This window comes from Amphiura filiformis, chromosome 7, assembly GCF_039555335.1.
Source record: "Amphiura filiformis chromosome 7, Afil_fr2py, whole genome shotgun sequence".
NCBI classification, from domain to species: Eukaryota; Metazoa; Echinodermata; class Ophiuroidea; order Amphilepidida; family Amphiuridae; genus Amphiura; species Amphiura filiformis.
The window spans coordinates 30,213,075-30,231,883 of record NC_092634.1 but is presented as its reverse complement, the minus strand read 5'-3'; the positions used below and the strand labels follow the sequence as shown (position 1 = coordinate 30,231,883).

Here is an 18,809-nt window from a genome sequence, read left to right as displayed (position 1 = left end):
AGACACGCACCATATATCCGCGACCATGACCCAAAAAGTTGGTGAACTGCAGCTAATAATCTGTATCTACCGACTCAACCAAGAAGAAGAAGAAGATATGGTTCATTGGGCGGAGCCATTATGCCCATTTTAGGCTGTTGTTGTGCACACGTCACGCTATATTACGGCATGGCAGCAGACAGGTTGCGCTGTCCTCTGACCTTGACTGTTCGTCACGTAGACAGACCGTGACCTGGGTACACGTACAAAGCAGGGGATGTGACTGCGAGCCGCTATTTTGACACATGGTATCTACATTGTACTCTTCAGAAAAATTACTTTTGTTGACGTTTTATATCAAACAATTTTCGATAACGGATTTCTACTAGGATTTCAATTTTTTATTAATGAAGGTGCATGTAGTTTTGAGGAATAGCACGGGATGTTTTGAGTTTTATTTCAACTGGTGGTGTAGGAAGGTGAGTGAATTCGTGAATGAGGCCGGGAATGAGATTTTCTTGTTTCAACGATCCAATAGTAGGATATGATGAAACGTAGGCTAATAAAAAAAACCCTTTTAAAGGGTTAAGCAGCGCCAAGGATTTATCATTTAAATATTGGTTCAATGCACTTAAAACCCACCCATAATCATATACCAAAATCGCTGAAAAGGTATGGTACCCTAAAACCGTGGCATATCCTCGTATATCTCCAACCAGGAGACCCCCACACACACCACATATATTTTGTATCGTATGATCATGAGAATAGTTGAATATTTCCGATAACCTTGCTTTTCCTTGTGTTTATAACACTTTTTAATCAAAGTTTTTTACTCCGTCCTCTTTCAAAGTATAATCACGACATGACATAAATAGGCAGCACGATAAAATAACATTTTCAACCTAGTTTTTGACTCCATCGTCTCTATCAAACTACAATCATGAGCCCGGCATGAGCCCGTCATGAGCACCCTATATACATCAATCATCCGAACATTAAAGAATGTTTTGCCAATCGATATGCAAGGCATTTGTTTCCTATAGGTCTAATTGACAACATTTTATGCAGAACAAGTTTATTTGGCGCTCAACTGATAGCTACTGATCGCTAACAAGCCTAACATGCATGACCACATTATTGCCATGTCGACTCCAATTCGTTTTAATATTCCACTGAATACTGTGTGAACTACAGCTAGGCCTATACTCACACGCAAAATACGGGAGTTGTGAGAGATAAGACTGTTTATACTTTATATCAACTGACCATGCTGATGACCTGAGACGAAAATACCTAATCTCTTTCTCAGTCAGTTTGACATATGTGATGCGATCAAGCAAAATCAGTCGGAACTCGCAAATATCGATTTTGAGATATAGCTAAACAAAGGTAATGTTTCCTTTTCTTTCCTATTATTTTGGAAACTCTTGAATTGCTCATATCTTTGGAATTGGTTGTTAAAATTAAATGGGGTTTTCTGCAAAATGCAGCTTTGTAAATGCCTCTTACTATCTTGTAAGAAAATGAAAATTTAATATTTCCGAGTTCCGACTGATTTTGCTTGATCGCATCACATATGTAAAACAAACCCATGACAAAAAATGACTGTTAAAAAGACCAACTACATGTATGTAGTCTCTTTCTCAGTCATGTACTGCCATACAAAACAAACTCATAACAAATGCAGAATGTGCATGCGCTTAACCTACAATTTTCGATCTCATTTGAGCTCGATTATCGTATGTATTTTGAATGGTGTATCAACAAAAGTTGAGGCATATCACCTATCGTGATGCAAGCCATTTCGTGAAATTAAATAGGAAGCATCGCCATGGCGCTGCTTCAAAAATGTCCAATGACGTCATTCATTCGCCATGTTTACATGATCAAACATTAGCTGCTGCAAGGTCAGTGTCGTTCAATTCGTCACCTAAATTCCTTTCAGGATATTCTGATTTCACTTATTTATAATGTGTAGGAACGTGCTCCATACAAACTCAAAAGTATGAATGCTGACAATAGAAACATTGTTGCAACGTCATTAAAACAGGTATACATACTACAGCTACATTCTTTCGCTGAAACGTGAATCGTGATACAGGCTAGTAAGGCAGTCTGACCTAGATTCAGGTCCGTAGATGTCATTATGTTTATGATAAAGACTGAAGTCTTGCTGGCAGGACTAAAAAACTGCCTGACCGTCCCTGTTGTTGTACCTTAACTAATGTACACATTTTGAACGTTTGAGGACTTGTTCTCAAGTTGTAGAAGGTGCCATAGGCAGCGGCATAGCTGGGATTTTTTCCAGGGGGGGGCAAGCCTGTATGGGGCGGGGCCCAAATCCACCAAATTTCCCTGCACTGGGGGGGGGGTCGGGGCCCAAATAGACAATTTTGCCAGGCTTATTGATAATAATCGTATGGTATTGCATATCGTATGGATTCCCCATCACTCTGCCCCTCCTCTCCCTCTCTCCCCCTCTCTCCTCTCTTTTTTCCTCGCTCTCACTCCTTTTTCCTCTTTTTTCCTTGCACTAGGGGGCGGGGCCCAAATAGGCAATTTTTGCCAGGGAGGCGACTGTGTGATGTTTTTGATTATCATCCAGATGTGTTTTGAGGTAAATGCGATTACTAATGACTCGCAAATCGCGATGCGTTAGGTAAATACCACATGGAATTTAGCTCAAATTTATGTATCCCCACGGCCCACTATGCATTTTGGAATTTGTGCATAGCAGTTGATGGGAATTGCATCGCATTTTGCGATGCGATACCGTGGAATTCGACCGTTGCTCGCATTTATGTATTGTGTATGTATCATAGTCCCCTCGTGTTAATTGTCTGTATGCGCTTGAGAATTCAAAAATATTAATAATGGTAGAGCTCTATGTTATAATATTTACACATTTAAAATGTTTTAAGCATATAAAATTCCAAATTATGGTACGTTTTCTGTCTTTGCTTGTCACATGGTATGTTGAAGTAATGAATTTGGGATTATATGTTTAAATTTTCACGATGTATGACGAAGAGTGGTGTGGGTCGACATTACTCGAGAACTCTCTAGCTTTGAATTTGCATGTGATAGTTGCGCATTCAGTGCTAGAGTGCTTTGCTATGGTTTTTCGGTCGGACAGCGGTGCAATTTTGTGCACCGGAGGTTATTTATTCTGTTAATGTTGAAATTTGGATGAATGTTATTTTGATGAGTCAACTGTGTACAATTTGTACATGTATTACTGTATCTTTTTGAGCAAGATTTGCCTATTTTGGCCAGTCTAAAATTTAGTTGATGTGTAATTTTAGCAACATTTTTGATCACATCGCCTGTAGTGATCGGCAGGTGTTTACTGAACTTCCATTGCTTTACACGTTGTCATGCTTCAGCGAATCCGACTAGATTTTGAATGGTCTCTAGCCCAGATGTGAAGCTAATATCGGTGAGCAAATTCTAGGCTAGACTTCTCGAGCAAGGTCGACATGGACATGATCAGCTGAGCTGTATGATTGAGGGCCGAGGGCACAGTGTCATCATCCCTATATCTTTGTGTCAAAAATTGCCTATTTAGCTCAGATCCACATGCTGTACATGTGTATAGAATATTAAATCACAAGTCTATAATACAATGCCCCATATCGAGACACTATGCAACTTTCTTTAACTGCGTCAATAATAGAATATTGATTTAAATAGAATTGAATACATCTCTACAATTTGAGTTTGTACTTCATCACTGATCGATCGATTTCTAGTCAATCAGATAGGATTCCTTTTCTTGCGTTCGGTGAAATACCAATCGCCCGTTGTTCACCAACGGAGTATTAAGAGTAAGACATGATTTCATTGCAGGGAAAAAATATTTATAATACAGGGTGTCGACACTGCCAAGAACATGTCTTACATTCAGAAATCATGAAACATCTAGACTCAAACAACATACTCACTTAATACCAACATGGGTTTAGACGGGGTCACTCGTGTTAGTCTCGGCTCATTCAGACCATGCATGACCTTTTTACATCATTTGACAAACATCTTCAATCTGATCTTTTAGTGCTTGACATCTCGAAGGCGTTTGACACCGTCCCTCACCATAGACTCATGCTTATTACAACGTGTTGAAGTAGCGGGCGAGCACTCCCAATGGGTGAAAGTCTTCAAAATTGGGCAGCTCGACTTGTTTTTAATGTACCTCGCAAGCACAATTCGCAACCATTGTTGTCTGCTCTTCATTGGCTTACTGTCCATCAGCGTATTATCTACAAACTGCTCGCCTACAAGACTCTAAACCACTTAGCACCAGATTTTTGAAAACTTGTCTCCATATTTATCATCCAACCCGTAATCTCAGATCCGTCAATGATTTCCTTCGCTTGGATTACCCCAAGGCTCACCTTAGAGCAGGCGACAGGACATTTACTTTATGTGCTTCACGGGAATGGAATAAACTTCCTATCACAATAAGAGAATCCTCTTCCATCACGAGTTTTAAAAAGTCAATTAAGACCTATCTTTTTCCATGATGTGTTTTACTTTGTTGATCTTTATATTTTATGACTTGTATTATGTAAATTTAAGGTTTGTACTCTATAATGTTATTTATTTAAGGTTTTGCTTTGTGTACCTTAAGATGCTTTTATTTTTACTTTGTAAGCGCTACGAGCTTGTCATAAGGAACATACGTCCTCCGTCAGGTTATTTGTGGACGATTGTGTGTTATATAGAACCATCAAAAATACCAATCAAGGCTAAATCACTTCAGGATTGTATACCTGTATGAGGGGGTATCCAAAAGTTTTTGAAATCACCCAAAAGTGAAGGAGGTATATCGATGAAAATTTGTCAGTGTAATTACTGGTCCTTATGTACATTATGGTCCAAAAATGGTCTCATAAGTATGTTTACTTTCTTTACAGGTGGCGCTAGATGGGCAGTAGGCATATAACCTGCAAGATGGTAAAAATTGAGACATGCAGCGTGATTAAGTTGCTGCATTTGAAGGGTTTAGGCCTACAATGCTCAGAAAATCTATGATGAAATGAAGCTATCTACGGTGATGATTGCCCATCATATGCGCCTTCTGTAAAGAAAGTAAACATACTTATGAGACCATTTTTGGACCATTGTACATAAGGACCAGTGATTACGTACTGACAAAATTTCATCGATATAGCTCTTTCAGTTCTGGGCGATTTCAAAAACTTTTGGATACCCCCTCGTATAATGTATAGGCATGTGTAGGTATTAAGGTGGTACAATACATTGCAGTTTTCAGTATTTTGCTTTTTGTTGCACCTAACAGCACCTCCAAGCAATTTGTTAGTATGTTTATTTTGTCTGTATTGGGCTTATTTTGTTATTTTTGATCATATTTATTTTTATTAATGTAAATAAATTTGATTTGATTTGATATTTGAATGTACCGGTGTTTCAAAATCTGAATAAAATGACAGGAAATCGTCTGGACCTTGAAGTGGCTGTGACCTTTATATGGGTATAATCAGAAATAATGGCACCAAAGTGTGACAAAAGGGTCAAAATTACAAACAGTGATCAGAAATGTTATTGTTGTCTGATCATAAGCACAACATATATATGTAACTTCAAGAAAAAATATATTTTTTCAACTGGTTTATTGGCAAAAGTAGTCCAAAATCTTCAGAAACATAACACAAAAGTTCCATGTCATTCCTTGTTATATTTTGACAATATGATGCAAATATGTAATTCTTTGAGTTTTAATTAATTACTTAGACACTAAACTAAAATAGTCATGCAGAATTTTTCCAGAAAATTGAAATTATTCCCTCACCCTGCCGCGCTGTGTCACATCCGTCCCCAGATTCTTCCCCAACTGAGATCCCAAAAAATGGACCTAAAAGGGAAAATTTTAGGCTGGTTGCTATCTTCATGTACTTTTAAGTTGTAACTTGGTCTATTCTGTCTTTCCTAAAAACATCAAATTCTTTCCTAGATGGTACAGTCTGGACACTGAAACATTGCATCTAAGGCTGGCAAACACCGCTGGGGTCTTTATTATTTTCAGAGCTAGCTGTGATTTATTATTTACAGGGCTGTGAGAGTTCAGCTTTTTTGTTTTGATTTTCAGCTTTTTTGTACCAGTACACTGACTTGCTCTGTACAAGAGTATAAGGTGAAAGGAATAGACTGCAGAAGCTGCAAAATCGTGCTGTGCGTTTGATTTTCTCTGTCCCTCGATCAACTGGTACCTCCGACCTTCTCATTCAATTGCATTGGCTTCCAATCCAGGACCGAATTATTTTTAAACTTCTGCTTTATGTTTTCAAGTGCTCTCAGGGCCGCGCCCCCAATTATCTTTGTGAGCTTCTTTCAGCCTATGCTCCCGGAAGAGAATTGAGATCTTCTTCCGATAAGACTCTGCTTAGTCAGCTTAGGGCACATATAGAGGATCTGGTTTAAATACCTTCTCTGTCTCTGGCCCGAGGGAATGGAACAAACTCCCTAAAGCCATCAGGGAGTCTCCATCAATTCCAGTTTTCAGGAAGAAACTGAAAACTCACCTTTTCAGTTAGCTTCTTTCTTGATCCACTGTGTTTCTTTTTTTCCCCATCCTTTCTCTCTCTTGTTCAGCGCCTTGATAAATTTTAAAGGCGCTATATAAATACCTTTATGTATGTATGTATGTATGTATGTATGTATAGGATCTTCCCAAATTGCAGCTTTTTGCTAACTGTTTTCAGCTCTTTTATATTATAATGTGGTGACGCACATGCCCCTGACTTTAATTAAAATTCTTCTGTAGCAGAGTTCGGAGATTGCCACTAAACTATTGCATCTAGGCCTAGGGAAGGATAATCAAGGATTTGGATCTGAAGCTGAGGTTTAAAAGGGGAGATAAACTTGGACAATAGAGCTGTTAACTAATTGATGGTTCTTTCTTCCCTTAGAATCCCAAATGCTTCCCTAGATAGGCAGATGTCCAAATTAAAAAGAAAATGGATTTTGTTTGAAATATGTGATGCGATCAAGCAAAATCAGTCGGAACTCGGAAATATTGATTTTGAGATATAGCCAAACAAAGGCAATATTTCCTTTTGTTTCCTATTGTTTTGCAAACTCTTTAATTGCTCATATCTTTGGAACTGGTTGTTCAATTTCAATGGTGTTTTTTGCAAAATCCAGCTATGTAAATGCTTTTTACTATTCTGTAAGAAACTGAAAATTTATTATTGCCGAGTTCCGACTGATTTTGCTTGATCGCATCACATATGCAAAGCAGAGCTCCCTTAATCTTTGTGTGCATTATTACCTACATATAGTATGACCACTCGTCACTATTGCCCAGGCAGGGAAGAATTACTGACCCAACTTTTCCTGTTTTATGCTTAAAAGTCCATGGTTTCCCTCAAAGTAATTATTTTTAGGATGGGAATGGGTAAAAGCCAAGTTACCACTACATGTCATGCTAATGCTATGTACCCATTATAATTCTTCCCTAAATGACACTTGATGAATTCACCTACCCTGTAGAGCAGTCACTGCTAGCCAGTGACCATCTATTTCATTCCAAAAATAGCCGTAAAACATAATAATACATGTTTTAATCTTCCTTGAATCCTGTTGACTTTCTTCTCTTTTTCCCCTCTATTTTTTTTTTCTTTTTCAAAATGCAAAATTCTTCCCCAAAGGGGTAAAATTATTCCCTCCCCTTTGGGGGCGATTTAACGGAAGAATAGATGCCCCTGCAAAATATGTTTGCATTATAAAAGGCTATCATCATTCATAGACCATTGAAATATGGATATGGTGGTCTATTCTAGCTTTTGTTTAGCAAGGGCAAATGTAATTTATATGGACTAAAAATTTTAATACTTGATACTACCCAATCCCACATGCACCTGTATACCCTAATCATATTTAAGTCTTGACTTTCATTTTACAGGGTCATCGAACTACTTCCTGAGGAAACTATCTAAGGAAGTTATAATACCATTACCAATAGGATATTTGTACATGCATATGGAATTTCACTTTTGTCATCTGGAGTAACTGCTTCACAAACTTGGTCATCATGTCTACCTCAACATCAGTGGTGTGCGTGTTCAGCGAACCGAGCACGGCGTGCGAGAGTGCATCCGTGGAACTCGCAGATGCCTGCAAGTGTGCCAAAACCGTTCAGATGACGAGAGTAGCGTTTGAGAAGCTGGATTTTGGCGAGACTACTGTATTGGATATGTTTTATGCTGCGGAGATGGTGGTCGTGGATATATCGGTCAGCGTGCAGAGGACTACGTTATTTTATCATCTGGGTGTGAGGGAGAGTTTTGGGAAGGAGAAGAATGTGGTACTTTATAATGACACAACAGATCCAGATGTGACACAGGAATTAGGGGTAAGTGATCAGATAATCAGTGAACGGCTCTTTTCAGAGCTACCGAACATTTTACTTAGCAGTTAGGTGCGGTCTGGTTGTTCTCTGTTAAAAAGGTCTTCAGTCTTCAGTGAACGGCTCTTTTGAGAGCCATCAGTAGGCAAGGGGCAGCATACATGTTTCATTCTTAGGAGCACTAATAGTGTATGTATCAAAAGCTTTTGATCACTATAAAAAAGAATGTCCACAATGTCCTGTATCAGGTGCTCCTACCTTGAGTGGCCACTCTATCAAGGTTATCTGAACCTGATCTAAATTTGAAAACTAAGTTTTTTTTGAATAACCAACCCAAAGTTGACAGATAAAGATGAGAGCATGTCTTATTGTTTAGTATGTGACAACTTACATACGGTATATGTAGAATTTCTACATTTTGATTTCTTTTAAAATATTTCTCTGCAGTCAAGTTGCCGGAATTCGGGCTATACCTTCTTTCCATACAAGCTGGATGAGCAAGGTCACTGCTACGTGTGCGATCAAGCCTGTCTGTTCCGTCCATCACATAAAAGACACACGCTGCCAACAATAACAAGCGATCTTGATAAAAAACGAGCAGAGCAAATGGCCCAGTTGTGTCCATTGCTGAAGGATAAGCTGAAGGAACTAATAGAGGAGCTGCAGGTGACAAATAGGTAATGAATGAGAGCGGGAATGAGAGGAAAATGGAAAGATAGTTAAGAGATGGATAGTTTTCATGCATTTTCTGAATAAAGGGATCATACAATTATAACAAAATGGATTTGTACCATATCATCTGATACTGTAAAGTGTAAATTTTTAGCACTCAACGCAGTTACCACAAGAATAAAAATCAGAGAAAATCAGAGAAATATTGCTACTTAAAAAAAAGTTACAAATTCTGAGATTTATTTTCAAAGCTTTTTTTCTTTTGCCGAAAAAACACAATTCCACCCAGAAATCGAAATTGCTGCCGCGAATACTTCGGATCGCACATTTTCATCCGGTGCTTAGGTCTATGTAAGATAACTAAAAATTGCAAATTTAAAAAAGTAGTTTGAATTTGGTACAGCGTAAAAAGTTTACATCTGAAACAAATTGCCACTTTTGCAGTAGTAGAGAAATTGTAATGAATTTCTTTATTTCATTATTTCATCTAGGAGCAATGCCAGAGAAGTTTTACTTAGTGACATCAGGAAAGCTCGTGTACGATATAAAGGGGCGGAGCTGGCAAAGGTAAGATCTGATTGGTTAATTACATGATATAATCATCTTAGTATAAATCCAATCAAAACAGAGCTTTTAGATATTTGAGCAATTTTAGCTTTAATCTCCTTCAGCCCTTTTATAATCTAGACTCAGTACACCGGTCGATCTTACCGTTTCCGATGTTGATTAAGATACTTCTTGCATCGATCCCGAGATGCGGAAAAAACCAATAGTCATTTTGTCCCACATAAATGAATAAATAACAAAAACCCCCCGATCCCCCGAGTGGACTCACCCATTCGGTGACGTCACACACGATAATCATCCCTTATCCTCCTTGGTTTCTAGATGAGATAGACGTGTGGATTTTTCTTTACCAACGCTAAGTATCATTACGAACCAAAGGATTTAGAGATATACAGTTTGTTTGTTACACCTGAGGTAAAAACCAACCAGTATAGTACGCTAGGGAGATAGTTTTGACGACATTTTTCGACTAGAAAAGTGACAAAAACGATCCAAAAACTTAGCTTGTATGAGTGTTTCCGTTCAGATACGGGACACACGTTTTCAAAATGGCCGCCCTGAGGACGCCATTGTATTTTTGTTCTCACGTGAAGCAACTATAGCAGACTAGTAAGTTACAATAGATGTTTGTACAGTACTGTGTATACATGTATGGTGAGTGATTATCGCTATGTTTATGGTGTGCTCTATCGTTATATCTTTCAGTGCGCGTCTGATGACGAGTTACTGCTAAGAGTTCGGTGGGTTTCGAAGGACCAGCCTGACAAATCTATACCAAAAGGTTTTCAGTTTTTCATCCCTTTGTTTATATATTTTTATATCATACCACTACATCAGCGACAGCCACTGTGCGTGTGGGTCTGTTTATTGGGCTTGAGCTTGTGTTCGGGGGGGTAGTGCTGTACGCTCCCCGATTACTACAATGTCCAGGCCTTGTCAATCATGCCCTTCCCTTGTGGCAGAGTGGGACCCGCATCCACTCTGCTACACCCACAGGGATTGCTCTAAATCAAATAAGTGTGCTTCCTTTTGCATAGGCTTATCGGACATCCACTTGAGGATTTAGAAAGTAGCGCTTCGTTTGGGTCTTGACACAGACAGAAGACGAAGACTAAGAAACAGAAGCCTACAGGTAAGATTGATATGGTAGGTACTAGCGCGGCCGGCAAGGGCCACGCTAAGGTAACCTCTGGGGCTCCGGTCCCGGGCAAGCAGGCGGACCCTCCGGTGACTGCTAGCGAGCCCGAAGGCCTAGCAGCCAGCGAAAGCACTGACTTAACGCTAAGCTAGTAGCAGGCAGCAGGGCGGTACTTGCCCTAACAGGCGAGTACCAGTCTACCAGTGAGATCTCTAGCGAGTTTCTTGCAGGTGGACACCCGTCTATTGCTGGCGAACGAGCGGGTCTAGCACCCGCGGAAGTAGCCGGCGACGGACAGTATGCCAAGGGTACCCCGGGCTTGCCTGGGTTGAATCCTAGCATACAGCGTGCAAACGGACCTCCGGGCTTGCCTCGCCGGTCTGTAGCACGCAGCGTGCCAGTGGAACCCGGGCTTGCCTGGGTTGATCCACGCACGCAGCACGCCTTTCGTTCCCCGCAAGGGTCGAATGAAAACGTGCATGGGTTTAGCAGAGACGATACCGGGGCTAACGCTTCGGGTGTAGTCTTAGCAGAACCAACTGGGGTTGTCACACGGCAGCGTTCCATGGCGGGACCGCCGAGTGATGCCCTGGGCCTTGGAATGGCTGCCGGCTGTCCTCCGGGACTGGCTAGCGGCTATACCGGGGTTGGGCTCGCAGTCTCTCACGGACAGCGACCCAAGTGCAAACGCAGTGGCAGCTACCGAGGCGAGCTACGGCTCGACTTCAGTGGTAGCCACTATGCACGCGCCCATAGCTGCCGTGAGTGGTCCGCCACACACAGCGACCTTGGGCGAGGCTCAAGAGGTTAGGGTAGGTAGTTTGAACAGCCTGGCTGATCAACAACCCACTTATGTCCTCGAGAGCCAGCAGAGCGTGGGTGATCCATTACAGTCAATGGGTCAATTACCCTCTTATGATCGATCACTATCTATTCAGCGGAGCATGGCTCCATTGATTGATACTGCCTATTCAGGTAGCGAGGTGACTGATCGAGGGTATACACGCTCAGCTACCCGTGATACTAGGCAAGCTCCTTTTAGCCAAGGGACAGCCAGTATGGCGGGGTACCCATACACACGGCTTGATCCTCTAGCGGGGAACGCTGTGAGGCATGGGTACAGTGGTACGCAACCGGGAGCCCTACCGGGCACCTACGCTACAACCACGCAGGTACCGCAGTACTCGTCCTGGTTACCACAGTCTCTGTGGCAACAGGGGGGGCGGTACTGGTACTGCTGCTCCATGGGGTTTCCCTGGTGGCGGATCCTTTCAGGGTCAGCTACCGACAGGGTATACCCCGTGGTATCCGCCGCAGGGTGGTTTCTTCCACGGTCTAGCACCGTGGCAAGTGCCGCCTAGCGTTGGGCAAGCAGTACCACCAGTTGTTACCCAACCTGGGCGGCGAGTGGCTAACCCTGATACAGCTCCTCAGGGTAGGCCGCCGCTGCTATGGCTAGGGCGACAGCAGCGAGAGCGTCGCGGATCCCGGGTGCTATAGCTAGCATCTCGGGGTCTAGCGGAGTACTCCCTCTTCTGCTGGTGTTCAGTTGGCTAGCCACACGGTGGCGACACCTCCTGTCCACCTTCAGATGCCCGTCGTCAGATCTCTTCCTCATCAGAGAGTGAGTCAGAGTCTGAAGGCGAGGGAAAGGAGTCGGAAGATGAAACCAGTAGCGACTCACAGTCTGATGAGGCTGTGCAGCTAGCTTCAGGTATCCTTCCCCGCTTCCCGTGAGGAACTCGCTAGCAATGGTCTGCCTGCGGACACCGCTGAGGTGATGAGCCGTGTGGCCCAAGGTTTGGGCCTGGCTTTCTCTCAGGAGGAGTCCGTTCAGGAGGACCAGGGCATCTTTTCAGTAGGATGCCCAGCTAGCGCGTCCACACAAGGGTCGCCCGCACTTGCATTCCCGGCGGACCTCAAGGGTAGGTGTCGTAGGGCTGTCAGGCTCGCTGGAGCTTCGACGCCGCGTGCTTGCACGCTTCCACTGCGTGTTTCGCAGGAGGACTACTGAAACCTACCTCAGGGTCCCTGACATGGATCCAGACGTTGCCAAGCGCCTGCCGCTGGCGGCCAAGGCGCACGGGTCGTTCCCCCCCAGTGGGAGGAGGAGCTAAAGCTCATCGATAAGCGAGCACGCTCACTTATCAGAGTCTCTAGCGTCGCTACCACGCTTGCCGAGCACCTCGGTAGGAAGGTAGCGAACGACCATGGGGCAACGTCGGAACTCTTCCGCGAGGTTAATCTGTTAGCGGTGCTAACAGCTAACCTCAACGAGAGTTCTATGGGCCTAGCCCATAGGATGTCATCTCGCCGCCGGAGAATGCCTGTCTGTCCCTCCAGTCAACTTACGGCTCCGACTTTGCTGAAGCAATGAAGAAGTCAGACTCGGTGGGACAGGGGCTACTCTTTGGACAGGCCTTTTGCGCTACGGTGGAGGACCGGGCAAAGAAGGCCACCAATGAGAGCACTCTGAAGAAGTCAGAGGCTGCCCTGACCAAGGGGAAGGGCAGTAAGGCGAGGAAGAAGCACAAGAAGAAGAAGTCTTCTAAGCTTTCTTCAGCGCCAGCTCCGGCTTCAGCAGGACGCGCAAGAGTAGTGCTGGATCGTATGGCAAGCCCCCTAAGAAGAGCCGTTCTTCTAAGGGTGGCAAACCAGATCGGTCCTGAGGGCACGGCGGTCGACAGTCCATGCCGGCAGGCCTTGGACTTCCACAGGGGATTCCCCTGTGGGCGGCCGCTGTTGCATTACGCCCAGAGATGGCATGCCATCTCACCGGGCGCCTGGGTATTGTCAGTGGTCAGTGGGGGTTACAGGCTGGAATTTACCAGCCACCCCTCGTGCGCCTGCACGATTCAGAGGTCCACGGTAGTGCCGCCAGACGGCCCCCAGCATCGGGCACTACTGTCAGAGGTCACTCAGCTTCTCACGAAGCAAGCGATTGTCCCGGTCTACCCCCCCTTTCACCAAGGGGTTTTGGAGCACTTTTTTTCGGGCGCCAAAGAAGACCGGCGACTGGAGGCCCATTCTGAACCTCAAGCCGTTGAACGAGTTCATCAGGCCCAAGAGGTTCAGAATGGAGACTCTCGCTTCGGCGCTAGCCTGCCCCATCAAGGGTATGTGGGCGGCATCGCTAGATCTCTCGGACGCATATCTGCATGTTCCGATCGCACCTCAAGATCAGAGGTTTCTACGCTTCAAGGTACAGGGTCAAACTTACCAGTTTCGATGCCTGCCATTCGGCTTGTCCACCTCCCCAGAGTGTTTACACTCCTGGTCAGGCGGTGGCAGCGTACCTGAAGCGCAGGGGAGTCAACATGTGTTGCTACCTGGACGATTGGTTCATTTACGGACGCACCCCACTGGAGACACAGTGTCTCGTGGAGGTAGTAGTCCGTACGGTGCGGGGCCTGGGATTTCTGACCAACGTCAAGAAATCCAATTTGGTCCCGACGCATGAACACCACTATTCTTAGGGGCCCAGATCAACCTCAAGGAGGGATCGCGGCGCCCTCACCGAGAGGGTGGCGAACATGGCGAGGTGTGCCCGACTCTTGGCCGAGTCAGAGGGGGCACCCGCTGTGGCATGGATGACGGTTTTGGGCCTTATGGCCAGTATGGTGAGACCTCGTGCCGTGCTGCCGCTTTCACATGAGGCCTATACAACTACACCTTCTAGCCTTTTACAGGCCCAGTCGTCACCCAATATCCCTCGCGGTTCCGATGTCGGAGATCGCGCGAGAGGAACTCTGGTGGTGGACCCATCAGCCCAATTTGACTCAAGGTGTCAGGTTTCCTGCACCAGCGGTGCGTCACGTAGTGACGACCGACGCGTCAAAGCTGGGCTGGGGGGCCACATCCACGGGACTCAGTCTCGGGCCTATGGTCGGCCACGGAGACGGAGTTCCATATCAACCTTCTCGAACTTTGGGCAGTGGAGAGAACTCTCCAGCACTTCGAGAAGGTGATCGTGGATCTCATATCGTTGTCCAAGCGGACAACACAACCGTGGTGGCCTACCTCAACAGACAAGGGGGCACCAGGTCACCACGGTTGTGCCTGCACGCACTACGCCTGATAGGGTGGTGCAAGGCCAGGCAGATTACGTTGAGAGCGATGCACATAGCGGGAGTCACCAACATTCTCGCGGACGATCTGTCACGAGGAAAGGTGTCGGGACCTACAGAATGGTCCCTTGCTCCGCAGGTCGCCCAGACGATCTTCGAGGTGATGTACCACCCCTCGATAGATTTGTTCGCATCTCATCGAAATCATCAGCTGCCGTGTACTGCTCAAGGGTCGCAGACCCACAGGCATTCGCCGTGGGCGCTCTGTCCGTAGACTGGGGAGGAATGACTGCTTACGCTTTCCCCCCGATCTCACTGCTCGCAAGGGTGGTGACCAAGATCGGGAGGGAGGATTGCAACGTCATTCTGATAGCACCGTTCTGGCGAAACACCTGTGGTTTCGACCGATGGTGGATCTACTAGCGGCACAGCCGCGAGTACTCCCCGAGTTACCAGATCTACTCCGGATGCCGGAGGAGAGGTACCAAGTCTACCACTAGAGCACCTGCAGTTAGCTGCATGGCCCTTATCAGGAACGTCTTGCGGCGGAGGGAGGCTTTTCATCAGAAGCTGCTTCTCTCATCGCCAGGGGTAGACGAGAGTCTACCCTCCGTACGTATAGTCAGCGTTTGGCTCCCTACTACGCATGGTGCGATGAGAGAAATACATCTCCCACTAGAGCCCCTGTGCCTCTAGTGGCAGATTTTCTGACAGAAAAGTTCAGGTCAGGACTTCAGCAGGCAACGATAGCCAACTACAAGTCAGCCATTCTCTCGATTCATCGGGGATTTGAAGACGGGTCGACTATCAATTCAGATGGGTCCCTAAGTCTTCTTCTCGACGGTATGTTCAACGGCGCCCGCCGAAAGGAAGGTGGTCCCTCCATGGGACCTCAACACAGTCTTGGGTATATTAAGGGTCCCCTTTTGAGCCCCTGTCAAAAGCGACCCTTAAATACGTCACTCTTAAAGCGGCCTTTCTTCTGGCGTTGGCCGGGACGGCGCTGCTTTCGGAGTTGCACGCAGTCTCGAAGTCAGCCTCCGTTTACTAACAACGGAGCGACGCTGTTTCTTCGCCCGGATTTCCTTGCAAAAAATGAGCGAAGTACATTCCGACACTCGCCCATCTTCCTACCCAGTATTGGGCAGGGTTAGTCAATAGCGAAGACAGGTTGTGGTGCCCGGTGAGGCGCTACAGCACTACCTTGGCGAACACAAACCTTAAGAGGGGCTCATGACCGCTTATTTATCACCCACGCAGAACCGCGCGGGTCCAGCCGCTAAACAGACTCTGGCACGGTGGCTGGTCCAGGTGTTGGTGGACTTCGGGCGGCAAAAGACGCTTCGCCCCAAGGCCCACTCAACCAGATCTATCTCATCTTCGTGGGCCTACCATAGGGGGTCCCCATTGAAGAGATTTGTCAGGCTGTGTCCTGGAAGAACCCGTCGTCCTTTTCCACGGTTTACTACAAAAGCGTAAACCAACGACCAGGCGATAAGTTCACCAGGGCTGTTCTGGGGAGATAACATGGTGGTTGGGTATCAGGTGTTTTATGGACAATCAGAATTCCAACATGGTAAGAACCAGTGTTTCTATTCTTAACCACTGCACTTTCAGTTCAGGGGTTTTTGTCTATTCACGTAGTCTTTCTGTTTCCGGCCGTGAGGGGGGGAAATAAGCTTGACCTCGCGATTACCATGCTACCCACTCTCCCGATCCTTATCAGATGCTGGCCAATCTTGTACCTCCATCCGTCGGTTACTTGCTAGATCGATCTTTCAGATGTTGATGCAAGAAGTATCTTAATCAACATCGGAAGCGGTAAGATCGACCGGTGTACTGAGTCTAGTCCCAAACAAAAATGTTTGGTAGACTCATAACCGTGCGATCTTACCTTTCCGATGTTGATTATCCGACCCCGACCGCCCCTACAAGTTTGGCGGTAGGGGCTGCCCAAGTCGGATAAGGGATGATTATCGTGTGTGACGTCACCGAATGGGTGAGTCCACTCGGGGATCGGGGTTTTGTTATTTATTCATTTATGTGGGACAAAATGACTATTGGTTTTTCCGCATCTCGGGATCGATGCAAGAAGTATCTTAATCAACATCGGAAAGGTAAGATCGCACCGGTTATGAGTCTACCAAACATTTTTGTTTGGGACTAATTTCTTACTGTATTGTTGATTGGCTCAATACATGGTACATAGCTGTCTTTGTAACCAATGAAAATAGTGCTTAGATGCTGATAATTCGGTCAGTAGTGCCCATTGGGTTATTGATAATTGTGTGCAACTTCAACATGTTGAAGAAGTACTATTGGACTGAGTAAGATGGTTTGGGGATATGATGGTTTGCCTTCAACAGCCATCCAGTTGTGAAATTGAATATTGTCCTCATTGAAATTAAGGTTGCATGACTATTAAGTCGCCTATAGCCATAGTTGCACTTTTGAATATGACCTGATTTATTTCTTCTTTATCCTGGGTTTGTACCCTCTGTTCTTCCATATGGCCTGGTCATAGTTTGTCTGTCTGTTGTGTCCTCAAAAAAACAAAAACAAAAAACCACAAGGGGAATATTTAAATCTGGCTAGATTTACACTTTAAATTGTTTTATCATTTTCAAGGGAGCACTGTGAAATATTATGTCATTGGGCAGGAAAAACCTCCTGTGTCATTGGCCCCTGAACATGTTTAAAGCAAAGCCTCATATGTAACCTTTTGGCAGTTTTGTTTTAAACATGTTCTGGGGCCTCAAGAGAACATTACATATATGACAACTCGGAGCAAATATCTTACACTTCCCACAATGCATTTCTCCCATTTAAATTTTTTGTACTGATTTGCTATCTAGTACAACATGGGCCGATAGTGACGAAATACCTCAACGAACGGAGCACACCCAGATCTTGCAAAATATATTTATTTCTTGACTAGTATTGACCCATGTTTGACCAGTCTATTCTCAAAATGAAAACAAAGGGAACCTGTACAAAGTAATGGGAGCAGAGGTTAGTGCTAACTTGTGCCATGGGGTCATATGCACATTCTTTTAACTTTTGGCACACAAAATTACCATTTAGAGGTTGCTAAAGGGTCATTTTAAACCCTTTATTTCTATTGTTTTGGATCACAACAGATGAAACCATCACTACAGATAAAGTGCTCAACTAAAAAGGAGCAGAACTTTTATTGTTTTGGATCCATAGTTTCGTAAAATGTTTGACCCCTTGTTTGAGAACCTAGCGCTACCCCTGAATGGGAGTGTCATTTGATGTAAAGAGTTGATGTATCATGTTGCAAAGGATTCTGGGAAGGGAAAGATATCTCTTTTAGTGGCAACTGATATGATGTGAGTGATTTCCCAGGAGTGGAGAAGAGTGTCCTCTTCCTGCCCTCAGTTTTATATGATCTGACTGAGGGGAACATTGCAAATATCATTATACCCATTCTTTTTTCTAAAGGGGATTTCTCATTGTTATTGGAGGTTTAAACAATAATCAAGAATAAATATCTAGTTGAGGTTTCTGCTGCCATTTATTTGTGCTTATATAAACATTTTGATCAATCCATCCAACAGAGAAGTAAATGAAAAAAAAATAATGGTGGCAAGTTTCAATTTGACCTTGTGTTTATGAAGAGATATGATTCTATAGTATTTGAGCTTTTTGTTCTTACAAGCAACATTGTAACATTAATTTAACATTCTTCTGTTACGTATTGACATTAGAAAGTTTCCAAATTGTAAGGAATGCAAAGTATTAAAAGCTATTTGTGTTTTAAAAAAGCTTTGTTTTGAAAAGTGCCCTAAAATTATGTTTATGCGCTGCACAAGAGTGGTTCCCCCTGCTGTACGTGAATGCACATGTGTATCCATATACTTTACACATAATATCACTAAAATCCACAACATGCTCATCTATCAGGGCACAGTTTTTTAACCCCAATACATTTGTACATTCATTGAATGACCTTTGAAAATTTGGGTACAAAAACTCATACTCTGCAACTTCA

At 44.3% G+C, this 18,809-nt stretch overlaps 1 protein-coding gene across 3 annotated transcripts in view; it reads left to right on the top strand.

Annotated features, from left to right (window-relative positions):
- The window catches only part of LOC140156999 (mitogen-activated protein kinase kinase kinase 15-like), a 103,001-nt gene that overhangs the window by 4,882 nt on the left and 79,310 nt on the right, over positions 1-18,809 (top strand). For all 3 annotated transcript variants that reach the window (XM_072180055.1, XM_072180053.1, XM_072180054.1), the window contains exons 2-4: positions 7,907-8,356; positions 8,798-9,027; positions 9,514-9,589. In XM_072180055.1, coding sequence (XP_072036156.1) covers positions 8,036-8,356; positions 8,798-9,027; positions 9,514-9,589 — 627 coding nt within the window. In that variant the 5' untranslated portion in view covers positions 7,907-8,035. The remainder of the gene's footprint in view (positions 1-7,906; positions 8,357-8,797; positions 9,028-9,513; positions 9,590-18,809) is intronic.